Consider the following 14,995-nt stretch of genomic DNA (forward strand, 5'->3'; position numbering starts at 1 on the left):
ACCTCTGCCCTCCAAATGTGCCAGTCACTATGGAGATGCCGCCTCTTCAGCGCAGGAGGAGCCTGGTGAAGTCCACTTGTGCAGGGCAGCACTGTTTTCTGCTGCAGATCTGGTGGCGAAGAGCCTGGGCAGGGGGGCAGGTGCCAACCCCCCGGCTCCCTGTGCCCAATGCCTGCGGTGCCAAGAGCCGTGGCTCCCACAGTCCTCGCCCTGGTTACTCCCTGTCCTGCGGGGTCGGGGGTGCCACCCACGGTGGGCTCTGCTGCCTGGCCCTAAGCTGACCCAAGGAACAGAGCTGTTCACAGGGATGGCTCAGGCACCCCTGTAAGGAGCTGCTGGATCCAGAGCCCGATCTGGTGCCAAGCGGGACCCCCATGGTGTTTCCCGAGGAGGTTGGCCATGGGCTCCCAGTCAGGGGCTCTCACCAGCAGCGTGTGACTGACATGGCCCCACAACGGTGTCTCCCCTCGCTGTGGTCACAGGGGAGCGGTGCAGAGGCAGAGCAACCCCTGGGGAACCCTGGGGTCTGGCAGGGCTGTTCCCCTACCCCTGCTCGGCTCCAGCCTCCCCGCTGGGCTCCACAGGGCAACAAAAGCAGGACATGGCGGCTGGCAGCACCTGCACTGCCCCCGCTCCCCACATCCATCCCTGCCCCGGCCCTGCACACCCCTCAGCCCTGCAGGACAGACAGGACGGCACTGGTGTGGCTGTGGAGACCTCTGCTCGCAGGGTTCATGGATCGTTGACTCAACAGGCCATAATGGCTCCATCTATCGGGGTCAATACGGGTGCCTTTGACACATGATAGACAATAATTGCTCCTGCTTAGAGACTTTTTAGTTCATGGATCATTGACCTGATGGGCTGTAACAGCTTTGAAGGAGGCTGCACACCCCTGCGCTTAAAACGCCCTCAGGAGCAAGCGGCTGTGTAAAGCCAGGGCTTGGGCATGGGGCCGCGCAAAACATGCTCTCTTGAAAAACACGCTCCCCAGCACAGGTTACCGAAGGCCCCGGCGCTCTGGAAGCCCTGCGGGTAGCACGGCCACGGAGGAGAGGCCGCAGCAGGAGGCGCAGGATTCTGGGAGGAAAGGCCAGCGTGCCCCAGCATCCCTCAAACACCAGGGGATAGGACCAGGGTGCACAAGGAGGGGCTCACCTCCCGCGGTCTGCAGGCTGGAGCTTCCCTCTCTGACGGCAACTTCCAGGTATATGATTTAATGAAAGGCACAATAAGAAGTGAAACAATTAGAATTTCTGCCTCATTATCATGGTAATCTTATCAGTCGGATAATGAGGTATTAATGGAGATTTAATGTGCCTCTCATAACAGAATCCCTTGGAGAAAACACATAAGGAAATTGCTGTAAATCCACTTAATGATGGAAAGGTCCCCAAACACCATATTCCAGAGGATGAAAAATGCTGGATGCAAATGAGAGAGAATCAAGGTCAATAACACTGTGGGGACCGAGCTCATGGCAGCACTGTGCCGCTGCCGCCCAGCCGCCCCAGTCCCGCCACCTCCCCAGCCTGCCCTGTTCAGGTGGGTGAAGCGGCCGGATTGGGGTGGATACACGGCAGCTGCCAAGATCCTACTGTGTCATAGGCAATGTGAATATTTCTTAAGAAATAAGATGACCTGAACAGAGTATTTTTGGACTTGACTGCTCCCATCAAGGCACTGAACAGCACACAGCAGAGGAACAGACAGGGTCCTGGTGCCTGTCCCCAGGTGAGCCACCTCTCAGTGCTCTGGCAGCAGGTAGTTATTTTTTCCCCTCAAGCTATTAGGACAGCCAAGCTGCACGATTAAAAAGAAAAATAACTGGAAAGCTCTGTGTTAAGCAGCCAACTCAGCAGCACATCCTTTCCCATTACCTGGATCTTGTTCCTTTTTTGCCACTGTCCGCTCCCCACGAGCGGTCGGTGCACACGAGAAAGGAGGTCTGAGGTGCCACGCAGCAGTGCTGCCGAGCGGGAGCCCGCGCCAGCTTTGCGGCAAGTTGCTCACACTTGCAATGCCATCTCCAGCAAGCCGCTGATTGCGTTGGAACAAGGCAGAAACATGAAATCCAGGCGTTAAACTGCTCTCCTTTTAATCAGTTTTTACAGAATAATACATTAATAATCACGTTAGAGACAAGATGGGGTTCCTGTATACAAGATTGTGCAAGCTCATTAATTTAGATTTATAAAGGCTTTACCAGTTTCAAAGAGGAGAGGCAGTACAAAGCTTTTAAATAGAGGTAAAGCACAATTAAAAGGTACAGAACACACACTACTAACTCAGCAGAGATTAATTCTCAAGTAATACAGGCTCAACCAAGTCACCAGCTGTTACCCAAACAGGGGTATCCTTCCCCCTCCTTCTCCACTGCTTCCTGCTGCTCCAGCTCTCCCGCCACGCTGCCAGCCAAAGGCTGCACGGTCCGTACTGCAGCACGGCCACACAGGTTACACCCATGCCAAACACACATGCTCCACTTGCCCGAAGCTTTGCTGTGGAACAGACCTGCCTCCTCCCGCTGCTCCTGCTCTAACCCCCTTCCTCCCCCACTACTCAGCACTAACGTGGCAGTGGGTCCTCAAACTTCTGTGAGAATTTGGCTTAACAGAACATTTGACGTTTTCAAGCGATATGAACCAACACTGTGCTCACCAGAAACTCACCTATAGGAAACAGGATCACGTTCGTGGCTTTTTTTCCTGAAATTTATGGCAGTTACATTCAGCATTTGGTAGTATAAGGTCTTCAAAACAAAAACTTTTAAACTCAAATACTTAATAGGCCGTACACATTCCAATTCTCCTTAAAGAGGGTTTAAAAAAGGTTTAAAGAGAAATTTCACTTAGGTTTAAGAGCAAAAAGAATCTCACAGGGATGAAAAAACCCAGCCCTTTCCTCTCCCTTATCTACCCAAAAAAGGAAAATACCACCTCTGAAATATTAACGGGCATAGCCATGCCATCGGTTAATTTGGCAGTTCCTCCAAACATGCCAACAACCAGCGCCAAAGTCAACAACCGAGCCTTAAGTCCGTGGCTGCAATCTGCTACTACTGACCTCTCCCCGCTCCCCTTTCCCCAAAACGTTCCATTCATCCTCCAGCAGCTGAAGTAATTTAACTAACAGAAAGCACCGAGTTTACAGCAACAGTGACACGGTTGGCTGGCACCTTTTGGCAGCAGTTCTGTTACTTTTGGTCCTTTATGCACTGTCTTTTCACCTTTACTATTGCACACCAAAACCTAACAACATCACTCCCTATACATGTAATTTATTGTTTTAAAACAAAATGTTACGGGACACCAGGGGAAAATAGTAAGAGGACATTATGGGAAGGGTTTTAATTCTTTGGAAAGCCTAATTCTCTAACTACACCTATCAAGACTATATAAAAGACTTTCAGAGTAGATTGAAAAAGAAGAAGCAAAGGACCAAAGGACCATCTTACTATGAAAACTCAGTTCATCTGGGGCTCATTGAAACACTTCCTGGTTTTAAAATAACTAACATTAAAAAAACCCCAAAACAACTCCAGTTCTTTTAAGTTGTTTTTCTACGCAGAAAAACAAAGTGATAACAACTGTGAAGGAAATGGTTCTTGCCCCTTCCATAAAGGAGAGGAAATCTGAAAGATCTGATGGTGCTGATCAAACCCTGCTTGCCGAGTTTGCAAACAGACGCGATGTGCGGCCTAATCACCAACCCAAGTGTCTTTGTGCCTTCTTTAAGGATTGTACAAATACTCTCCTCGACTAAAACTCAAAACTGCAGGACTAAAAGAACTTTCACACATTGGTCTTAACATCTCAGATATTCAAGTAATAATTAAATATTACAGGACACTTCAATAAATTTATATTGCTTTTAGATATGATCTGGCCATATCTTCAAGGGCATATTTGTGCTTCGCTGCTGAGTGTTATTGGTCAGGGCTGTGCTTGCAATATTAAGTTACGTGTTCAGCACCAAAAACCCATCAAGGCTAAATAACTAGAATATTGCAATGCTACACAGACTGAGTTACCACAGTAAGGCAGATCAGAAGAATTCTGTTTCTAGAGTATTGCTCCTCCACACAAGCAAGTCTCTAATAGAGGAGAAAGACTATAAATAAAAGAAAAAAGATACCATCCCACCCTCTCACCTGTGATTAGTTATGCTATACTGAATTACATATTAGAGTCCTAGATAGTAAGTTTCTTTAATTATGCCTTGACAAGTAGCACAGCCAAATCAAGCACTTGATACTTTACATAAATTGCTCTAATTTCAATTAACCAAATTATTTACCCAAGCTCTAGCTGCTTACAGGTTTTAATCATCAAAATGCACACGTGTGCGTGCACACACAGAAAAAATAAATTGTATTTTGAAAAGAATGCAAGATTTTGTTGTCTTTACCACTCACAGACACCAAGTCTTAACAAATCCCTCTGTCAGAAGTGCAATGAACACTCTGGAAAGAGCAAGAAATAATACTGACATGAAAAAGTTAAATGCTCGCTGTCCTTTTTCACTGTAATTCTAGCTAAAAAAGAACAGCAAGTGCTTATATACAAATAACAACCACTGGCCATCACTCAGACCATTTCACTCATGAAAAATCCATGTGGTGGTGTGCATAAAAACTTCTTTAAATTGGTAACTGTCAGTTTAAGGGAAAGGTGGGGTGAGAAATCTATAAAACACCCTGAACTGATGTCATGATATGTTTCATAAAGAACAGTGTTGTATTTTAAAATATTTCATATGAACAGTAAAACTTGCACTGCTGCATAGCAGACAACACGAAGAACATTTAGTAAAAACATTCACTGAAACCCCGGCATATGTATTTAATGTCACTAATCAAAATATATATTACAGTCCAAGGTTCTGTAAGGATCTCTGTTTGGGGTTTGTACAGTATACACAATATATCAGAAAAAATATTACAGTAAGGTATTTTATTTCTCCTTTTTTATATTAGACTTCTCTATTGTAACTTACAGTCCCTCTCCTCTATATATCCAAACCTTTATAACACCCTAATGCCCTAGCCAAAAAGTGTTTAGCTATCTAATAAGCCCTGTCTATTATAAATTCCAGTTTTAGAAATTTCAGTAATCTTAATTACATTTCAATAAATAGTTCAGTTTGCCCTTTTTTAATCTTAGCTTTTCGAGGAAGTCCTTTCATTACCAAAACACAGTATGTCATAACCTGTTAAGAGGTCAGAGAGGCTTTTGCTTGTTTATTCAAAGGATGATGAGTCCAAAGATAATTGCAATGCATTAAATATAGTTATATAATATTTACAGTGTCCTCTCAGATTTTAAATTTAGGTGAAATATAACTGATAACTAATGTCAGCTACTACAGACTTTCAATGTGGCTGGTGTCTTATTAATAAAAGGTGTATTAAGCTAGAAAGTATACTAAGTGGTTGCCCTGATTCTTCTTGTTTCAGTTTTCTATTAGAAATTAAATGAAGTGAATTATTCACGTGAGTAAGAATTCAGGAAAAGAGGTGGTGGAAAAAGCGTGAAGAATTTTCTGCATGTTTTGAGATTCCAAAATACCTGAAAACTGTGGTCCCTTTTGCAGTGCCAGTATCTATAGGGGAGAAAAACACAACCAAAAGAGAAGAGGAAAATCTGTTAAATTAATTTGATTAGTAAAGGTGTTTTAAAATACCTCAATTCTGTACAGTATTATACAAGAAAAGTCTCTTCTTCAGCTTTTGCAGCTGTTGTACATTCTTATATCCTCCTCTTCTACTAACAGTCTGCCCGTACACATGGTGGCCAAGTTACTTGCGATCGTCAATAGTTTTAATGAATTCAACTGCTGCCGTGAACTGCATCCACCAGTATGATTCTTCTCCAGATAAACAGTTGGCATAGAAACTACTAATGTACTGAACAGTGGACAGCAAGCAAGGTGGATTTGCCTGAGGGTTAAAGAAGAAAGAGATACTCACAGCTTGTTTGCAAAGCTAAATGTAAAACACTACAAGATACAGAACAGAAATACAATTCTATTTGTGCAGTGATCCTTGCACATTCGTAATACATGATTCTGTAACATATCTGTAGGGTAGCGATGGTTAATCCAGACAACCCCTATTTCACAGACTCAGAAAGCATCAGACTTCATGATAGGAGCATTTTTCCAACAAGGAAAAACAACTTGTGGGCCAAGAGAAAGAAGGGTAAGACTGGCCGAGTCTATAGAAGTCATCAAGGATTTAAACACATGGAAAAGCCTATTGTTTTAGCATCTTATACGTGACAGACATTTATCCAAACACTTATATGTCAAAAAAGGTCAGCCACATAAGTCAGTGCTAGTGTGGATCTTGGTCCTGAAAGAGGACAGCATTAAGCAGGCACAGATGATAGACACTGGTGGACATACCTCAAAAAAACCCACTCCATTACAACATCTGCACCCCAGTTTCCTTGATTCCAAATGCAAAGTTTGCTTGGATTCAAAACCATAACTGTGACCACATTTCTGATGTTTGTATTTAAACCAGCTGAACTAGATCTAGGTTTGAGTCTACACTCAGTTACTCAAACGCATTCTTTTTCTTCCTAAAATTTGCAAGAATTAGGTGGGGTTTGTGATCTTTCCAAAATAACTCACCTTTATGAGGACAAATACCAGAACAGGAACAAAATCATCTGCCCCAGGTACCGAATCTTCATTTGCCAGACTAAGCAGGTTCATGATGGTTGAACACATTCGCAGGATACACTGTACTTTATCTCGGGGGGTTTTATAAGCACTTATTGTGCGGATTTCAGACTGTGCAGATGGCCATGGTGCCTCCCGTAGATATACCTAGGAAAAAAACCAACATGCTGCCAGTTTTTGTTTGTCCAAACTACTGCTGTGCACCACAGAGGATCTGAAGTACAAGAGACCTGCAGGCAGGAGCAAAGCTCCAGAGAAATGGGAAGCTTTAAGCCAAGATGGTTACATTACACTCACAACGATGGTGGCTTCCTGCTGTGTTATAATAAAAAACTACAAGGAGCCAGTACTCTAAGCGCAACTAACTGACATAATTAGTCTGTACTTCTTTGCGACTTCTCCAGTACATCATTTCAAATAAAGGTAGAGCTGTATGTCGGAGTCTTCCATATCAGCAGCTTTATGAACACTCACTGTTTTGAATCACAGAGTTCAAGAGCTGAATTGAGAACTAGGAAAGCTGCTAACATCCAGCCTCTGACAGACTTCTTAAGCCTGCCAACCTGCTTTTAGTTATCTTAGTAACCATGAGAAAAGTGAAAGCACTGGGCAAATTCACGGATCTGCAAGGTTCCATTAATTCTGGCTAGTTCAGAAAGTTAACTTGACAGCTGTAAACCACAGCTGTGGCACATGAATCACATTAGAAGCATACAGAATTCAAACATTGCCTTTTGAAGCAAATTATCAGGAAGTTACTGCATCGTAGTGCAGCGTAGCATTAGTTCTTAAATTTTACTATCAGGACAGAGGTGGTAAAATCAGAAAAAAATTAGTTTGGAAGGATCAGTCAGTGGAAAATACGAAAGCATGGGTATAGCATGTTTTTCCTGCAGGATATTTCACCTGTCACAGATAGAAAAGCAATGGTTCTAAGTGTAAAACAAAAACAACCCTCTCCCCATCCCAAACACAATCTAAACCACGTGCCCCGACACACAAAAGAAAGTGAAGGAAAGGAGAAGTTACCTCCGGTATCTGAAGTGCTTTGTGGTTTGCAGTCACTACTTTAGATAACCTCTGTATGTGTTCATGCAGGACCCTGAAAACAAACACAAAAAATAAAAGTGAAAAGTAAGCAGCAGCCAGCCAGTAGTCTCCTGGGTATCACACTAGTTATAAGTTGGATACTGCAAGAGAGATGTTCAGGAATGCAGATAGTCATGATGGTCCTACAGCTAACGGACTCTAGGTCAGTAGGAGATGCAGAGCATATTGTCATGTGATCAAATACAACCACACAGCCAGTAGAGCAGTCAAACAGCGTATGTTCTAAAACACAAAAACCCAAAACTCCAAATGCATGGAAAACACTGTACCAAAACAGAATATGAAAGGAGTCCTGAGGTAGATTTTGATTATTCTCTCAACATACAGACTTTCAGATCTGAAAGTCTATAGCCCAAGCTGTTAGACTTACAATTTTATTCTACTCTGGCAGTTTGTTCCAAACACAAACTTTTGCACATGATGCTAAAGCACTTCCTTGTTCTTTCACAAAACATTCTAAATGAAAACACGAGTTCATATGGCGTGGCTGACTTAGTCAAGTCTGTCACATGAAGACTGCACAGCCTCCATCTGCACCAACTGCAAAAGAGAAACTAAGTGCTTGAAATTACATTGACTTACTGGTCACGCAAAATATCTCCATCCTGATTAGGATAGAACGCAAGTTTGAAAATACGATTCATCACACTGCGTTCTATAGCTAATTGTGCATCCTGAAGTTGTTCTTCGCTGGCATTCTGCCAAATAGCATCCTGAGCCATAGCCCCATATAAGAACTGAAGAAAATCCTCAACTTGGGCTGTTTTATCATCTGCCGCTGTGAGTTTCTGGAAATCTGTTAAAAAGAGAGAGAACATTCAGTTAAGTAAAAAACATTATTTCTATTAAATGTTCCTGGAGAGAGAAGCCCAGAATCCACTTCAGATGTCTTTCCAGGCAGCACTGAGGCTGTTTTGCCCATGCCCCAGTAAGGGAAATATGAGCAGGAACACTTGAAGTAAATGGAGTCATTAAAGGAAAAGCACATAGAACACATTTAGCAAAGCATATGGTCAAAATACTCTACTTGATTCTGTGTTAATCACCTACTCTGCAGTACCAGTTCTCATACCTTCTTCCCAGCCACCGACAGAGATAACACCCAGAACATCACTAGAAGAGCCGCTGGTAAGAACCAGCACATACAAAGTTGTTAGATGCTGAAAGGGGGAGTAGCAGAAGATACCAGGAAAAACAATCTGTACCATTTCCTACCCCTACCTTTATCAAGTATGCATAGCTGCACCACTCATATTCATCTACAAACTACAGAATGAGTGTTGACCTAATCACTGGTATTCATCGGCTTCATATTTATAGCACTCTGCACTAGAAGACAACTGCCACTCACAGATGCCAGCAGCCTGAACGCCACAGTTGCCAATTTCTCTTTGGTATCATCCAGAAATAGCTGTCTCCCCTCCGTCCATAGAAAGGCCTTTAACTCTTTCCTGGGTCACTGAATCTTTTTACCAGAAATTGAATCCCAGCATATACAAGTTCTCATATTAATTACAGCCTATTCAGGCACATTTAATATCCAGCACTATATGCTCTGGGAGCAAGAACTGACTCCAAATTTCTTATGTACTTCATTAAGTCAGCTATGTATATAGAGAACAAAGAAACAGTTTGTTTTAATGACTCTGCTTTGAGACGTTGTCCTCCTGGTGCTGCTGTCCCTTATGCTATGGTATTTTTGAATCTTTTGATTTTTTAATCATTTGATTCACACTACTATTATTCCCCATATCTTCTAAGGTGCAACCACAAGCTCCATACTGAGGACTGAGTGCTGCGACTTAACTTATCATTTATCAGTAGATCTAAAATAATTAATGTTATTCATGCTTCTTCCATGGGGCAGATGCTAGACAATATGATTTAGCATAACTTTTTAGGCCAAGTGAGGTCAAATTACCTTCATTCTCTTACTCCATGAAAAATGCAGACAGTTACCATGGCTCAGCTGCCACAACACACTGTTAAGTCACAGAAATCTGTCTATTTGAGCCATTAATTCACCAGCTGAAATGAAAGCCTATTTAGGAATCTGCTCCTTAGACCAGAAGTTGCATTAAAACATAACCCAAGGCAGCATTTAAATATGGAGTAGAAGAATATAAACATTACACAGTCTGCATTAATCTTACCTTGAATAAATTCCCTTATTTTCTTTTCTTTGCTTTCCAGCAGTAGCCTCACACATACTGTAGTGAAGTATCTGTTTGCCACTTCTTTATCTCGCAGAACTCTCTGCAACAGCCTTTCCAAGTGTGCTTGTGTTGTTTGCAGGCCTTGGCGACATCGAGTTAAATAAGCGATATACGGAGCTCTTTTCCTAAAATAAAGAGTACTTTACACTAGATTCATAATAAAGATAGAGACTAAGAGCTTCACATACAGTTAAGTTGTAGTGTCAGAGGAATCTTCAACCTGTTGTTTGTAAAGCAAAGATAATGCCTGAATTAGGAAGTTCTGCCTTACACAGATTTCTCTAACTGAATTCACTGCCCTTGCAGCACTCCTGAATGCCAGACTAAAGCAAGTTCCACACAGCATCTCTTGTGTGTTAGAATTGAACATTACCCACAAATTTATTTAACCCGAGTTTGTTACTATCTGGACCGACTTAAGGTCCAAGCTTTTTTAAGCCATTTTCAGATAGATGAGACAATTCCATCATTTTGTGGGGAAGCAGAGATGTAATAACCTGATTTGGTAAAGCACGATTTAAACCAAAAGGGATCTTCCCAATCTACTAGTGAATAAATATATGCATTTGGAAACCCATTAACAGTAAGATACTGAACAAACTACCTATAGTCCTCTGCAATAGATGCCAGCAGCTTTCGACAGGTCCTGTTATCAAAGCGGCTTACACATCGCATTGTCTCCTGCAGCTGGGCCATCAAGTTCTTGTCCTGGAGGTTAATAGCTTCAGCTAGCTGAACTTTCAAGAAGCACACAATTTCATTATCTAATAAAGAACAAAGGAAAATTATTATGGAAAAGAGATGTAGGCATTGGTTTTAAATATAGGAAACATGTAACAGTTCAAAACAAAACTTCTGTACCTTAGGTAACAAATGTTATTTTAAAAACAGTTTAGTAAGTCTTTTTGAATTTTCCAGCTATCAAGGGATACGTTTTCACACCAATATCTTATTTAGAACCATTCTAAAACGTGAAGAGGACCAGGTAAGGTGACAAATTCACTTGTCCGCAAATAAACCTAGAAGGAATGCAGGGATGCAAACGCAAGACATATACTAAGTCAACATAAAGACTCAGTAAATCATTGAAGTTACTCTATTAGTACTGTAGCACAACTCCCAACAGTACAAGCATTTTAGAAGTCTATTCTATAGTTACAGGCTATACCTGCACTATATCCAAGATACTTCATTACAAAAAAATTAGACCAGATTTTGTTGGCAGGTTTGTTCATGAAGAAAGAAAACATACTGGGGGGCAAAAGGCAGCCTATGCCTTCTGTATCTATGCGAACAGAAGTTTCCCATAAATGGTGCAGTAAGAGTGCCATTAGATGGGGGAAAAGAAAAGCCACACACAATACAAAATATCTGTATGTATAAAGAACATTTACCTTCAGGGTCTGTGTGGTCTGGTAGACCATTCCTTGTTGAATGTGTCAGCATCGGGAAGGCAACAGAATCTGCTGAACAAAGAGCCAATCTCAATTTCTTCTTCGCATCCCTTAAAGAGGAAAAATATTTTCTTAACAGTTGCTGCAAGGGCTGCTTCTTCAATAAGCAGTCTTTGGTATTTGTTTCTTTGGTTTTGTTTTTTTAAATACTGTGTAAAAGTTATTTAACATTATTTTAATATACCAGTGTTGTTGTGACTTCAGAATATCAGTTCTCTTGATATAGCACCTAGACCAGTTTCACAGGAATTTTCCTAAACACTGAACTGCTCTGTCCTCTCAGGTTACAAAATTCCCCCTTTACCAGTGGAAATACAACAGTTTGAGATGCTTAAGACTAAAAGCATGTAAAAGTTTACAATTGACCCATATTAAGATTTTTGTGGGAGCTAATCACATGGCTTCAGCTTTTAATTCTACTTTGTGGGTAAGATTAAACCTGCAAATATATTTACCTATAGGAGAAAGCAGAACTTTGTGGCTGTGCTACTTGACTTGCAGAGTCTGGGAGATCGTCTGCAGACATGTTTTGTAAAGCCTCATCACGTGGAGAGTCATGCATACTCTCACCATCCCCAATAGCCTCTATGGAAATGAAAAAAACAACATTACGCTTGAAGAGAGGAGTCAGAAGAAAAAAACTAGACTAATATTCTCTCTGCTTTTCTGGTTATTCTAAGGTCAGGGAGGGAACGGAGACAGCAAATAAAACTTGTTCTGGATAAGTGAAAAAAGTGTATTAAAAATACACAATCTACAAGTCACAAAGAAGAAACTGCATCAGTTTTGGAAGATAATATACTTCTTCAGTATCCATTAAAAAAAAAAACCAACACAAAAAAAGGTAAGTGATGTGCTATTAACAAACAGCCACCTCAACGGCAATATGAAAGAGCTGTCCTTGGGAATACTGATTTAATTCCCAGCCTCTGAGGGATTGTTCCACAGATTATTTGACACAATGTCCCTGGTTTAGAGCTCACATTGTTCAGCTGTTAGTAATAACATTGGTCTAGAATACTGAAGTGGTTTTATCTTTAAGGAGGAGAAACTATGCTGGTGATGGCTACAAAAGCCGGGTTCTCACCTGCACTGTCATAGTTTACTATGGCTCCTTCACTAGGACTGGTTCGCTTAATTGCATTCCTGTATTTGTCCAGAATGTCCTCTGCAGCTTGCGCCTGTGCATTGAGCCTTGGGCTGGGATCATCTGAAAAGGCCATTAAAAACAACAGGAGTTAACCTTGTATTGTGCCAACTGAATGCAAACACAAAAATTTAGACGTACACATTTGGACTCTGTTTTTAGCTGCATCAAACAAATAGCTGCTTGTGTTCCATGCAGCCACAATTCAAACATATTTATAAAGTCTGAAGCAAAAGCAGAAAGAAAAAAACAGCACAGTTTAAGTGAACAAATAAAGCCAGATCCTTAGCATATTTATACTGTATACACAAATGGTTCTTGTATATTTGAAGACTTCTAGAAATTATTAAGCAAACAGAAAACTAAACACCCAGGTTCAAATCATGTTTAACTTAGCACTTAAGCAATTATTACAGGAACGTGCCTGCAGCTATCCTAACAGCTCAGCTGTGATAAGGACATGAGCTTTATCATGAGAAAGAAAAAAAAAAAAAAAAGTGAAGACTTGAGTAGAGAATCCAGTACTACACATATTGACAGAAGCATGACAATTTAAAAACAGTCTTTTAAGTCAAGAAAAAAGTCTTCACCCACTTTCATATTCAGAAAGCCAGTTGGGAACACTAACTACAACAGCATATACCTTTCTGTAAATAGATACCTGGTGGGCACTCTGGAACTCTAGAGGGCATGTTATGAGAGAAGATTACTATGATGGTATTATTCACATACCTTGAAGTGCTGAGTACCTGTCAGGCACCATGTCATCTTTGTCCTTTTCTTGTTTTTCTTTCTTTCTAAATGGAATAGGAGCTGAAAATGCAAGGTATCCGATCAAAGACTATTCTGAGATAATGGCCAGATTGAAGAAACTTTAAGAAACTGGCTAATACAGAAGCTTGTCATCAAATAAACTTCAATAAAAGCATAACCAATCTATGGGGTGGAACAGCACTGTACTGTCATCATATGTAGTAAGCTCTACCTTTAACAGACATGCCACCATGAGCCAGGCAGAACAGTTTTGCTTCCAGGTACAGTACACTCTAGGCAACTACTAGCCAAGGGAGTCAGGTAGCCTCCCGTTTTTATTTACATATTTATCTATACTTTAGTTTAGACAATAGCCCTAACTCAAATATTGGTCACAAGGACACAGATCTTTTCAGGCCACTCATTCCCTCTAGTAAGCTCAGGAAGAAGATGCAAAGACAGCACCTTGTGAAATGGAAAAGCAAAGTGGTATTAAAATATGATAACACTATCTAAAGTCACACAGAGACTGCAAGGGTTACATTCGTTCTTTTCTAACTGAAAGTCTCTTTTAAAAATAGGCAAGAATATCTAATATTGCACCCATTGTTCCATCCTCAGTTGACATTATTCACAGCATGAAAGCCAAGTATCTTGAACAAGCTTTACTTCATAAATAGCCAAAGTCTAATTCCACTCATGCCGTGTAACAAAAGATATCCTAAGTTATCAATATCCTTCAACTAGCACACTACCATCCGTCGGGAATTAAGACTAGCTTGCTATGAAGCTGCGATGAAGTCAATACCATAAAACTATGAAATGACTAGCCTTACCTAAGGATTCCAAAGTTAACAAATGCTTAAGATAACATAACGCCTAATCAAATTCCTTTCAGCTTACACACCTCTTTATAGGCACTGCATATTTTGTATTTCAGTAATTCTCTCTTTACTGCAACACTTGAATTTTATAGATAAGAAACCTTTAGTTCTTAAAAGGAGAGCTGTTACCCTGTAACAGATTTAAGTCAGTCCGGTCTTTTCAAAGTGAAACTGTAAACATTTTCCATAGAAGTGCCTAAAGATACAATAAAGGCAGCATGCACTCTTACTAAAGTACTGCAACCAGACAGACATGACCCTACCTTTGGGCATGGCAGACACAAAACGTTTCCTCCACCAGGGCTTGTTTCTGTCAGACTTCTCATCATCACTGTCTTTCCGTTCCTCAATCTGTAGAATGGCAGTCTACATTTGAGCATTTACCATATCAAGTGTAAAGTCAAAATTTCTCCTTCATGTCAGGTTTTGCTACATTGACTGTAAAAACAGAACTACAGCAGAGCACAGAAAGCCACAGCAGATTAAATTAGAAATACCCCTCCTGAAGAGGGCAAGCCTGTAAATGCAACACCTGAAGAAACTTAAGACGTCACTTATTTCTTTTTTAAAGAAAATTGCTTTTCAGGATGGGATGCTGCAGTATGTTAAATTTGAGCACTATAACAAATTTATTTCTGCAGTCCCACCAAATCAAATAAAGCTCATCCAGTAAACTTAAGAAAAGCCAGAATAATTTAAGCCACTCTGACCATCTGTAGCTTTAGCTTGTAAAACATTACT

At 41.0% G+C, this 14,995-nt stretch overlaps 1 protein-coding gene across 7 annotated transcripts in view; it reads right to left on the bottom strand.

Annotated features, from left to right (window-relative positions):
• Positions 1 to 2,073: 2,073 nt before the first annotated feature.
• The window catches only part of GAPVD1 (GTPase activating protein and VPS9 domains 1), a 31,858-nt gene continuing 18,936 nt past the window's right edge, over positions 2,074 to 14,995 (bottom strand). For all 7 annotated transcript variants that reach the window (XM_080401394.1, XM_080401389.1, XM_080401388.1 and 4 more), the window contains 11 exons: positions 14,518 to 14,605; positions 13,350 to 13,430; positions 12,558 to 12,680; positions 11,926 to 12,055; positions 11,411 to 11,520; positions 10,621 to 10,780; positions 9,954 to 10,141; positions 8,383 to 8,596; positions 7,720 to 7,792; positions 6,640 to 6,837; positions 2,074 to 5,941 (listed from right to left, as the gene is read on the bottom strand). In XM_080401394.1, coding sequence (XP_080257520.1) covers positions 5,801 to 5,941; positions 6,640 to 6,837; positions 7,720 to 7,792; positions 8,383 to 8,596; positions 9,954 to 10,141; positions 10,621 to 10,780; positions 11,411 to 11,520; positions 11,926 to 12,055; positions 12,558 to 12,680; positions 13,350 to 13,430; positions 14,518 to 14,605 — 1,506 coding nt within the window. In that variant the 3' untranslated portion in view covers positions 2,074 to 5,800. The remainder of the gene's footprint in view (positions 5,942 to 6,639; positions 6,838 to 7,719; positions 7,793 to 8,382; positions 8,597 to 9,953; positions 10,142 to 10,620; positions 10,781 to 11,410; positions 11,521 to 11,925; positions 12,056 to 12,557; positions 12,681 to 13,349; positions 13,431 to 14,517; positions 14,606 to 14,995) is intronic.

This window comes from Falco punctatus (genome assembly GCF_963210335.1).
Source record: "Falco punctatus genome assembly, chromosome: 9".
Taxonomy (NCBI): domain Eukaryota; kingdom Metazoa; phylum Chordata; class Aves; order Falconiformes; family Falconidae; genus Falco; species Falco punctatus.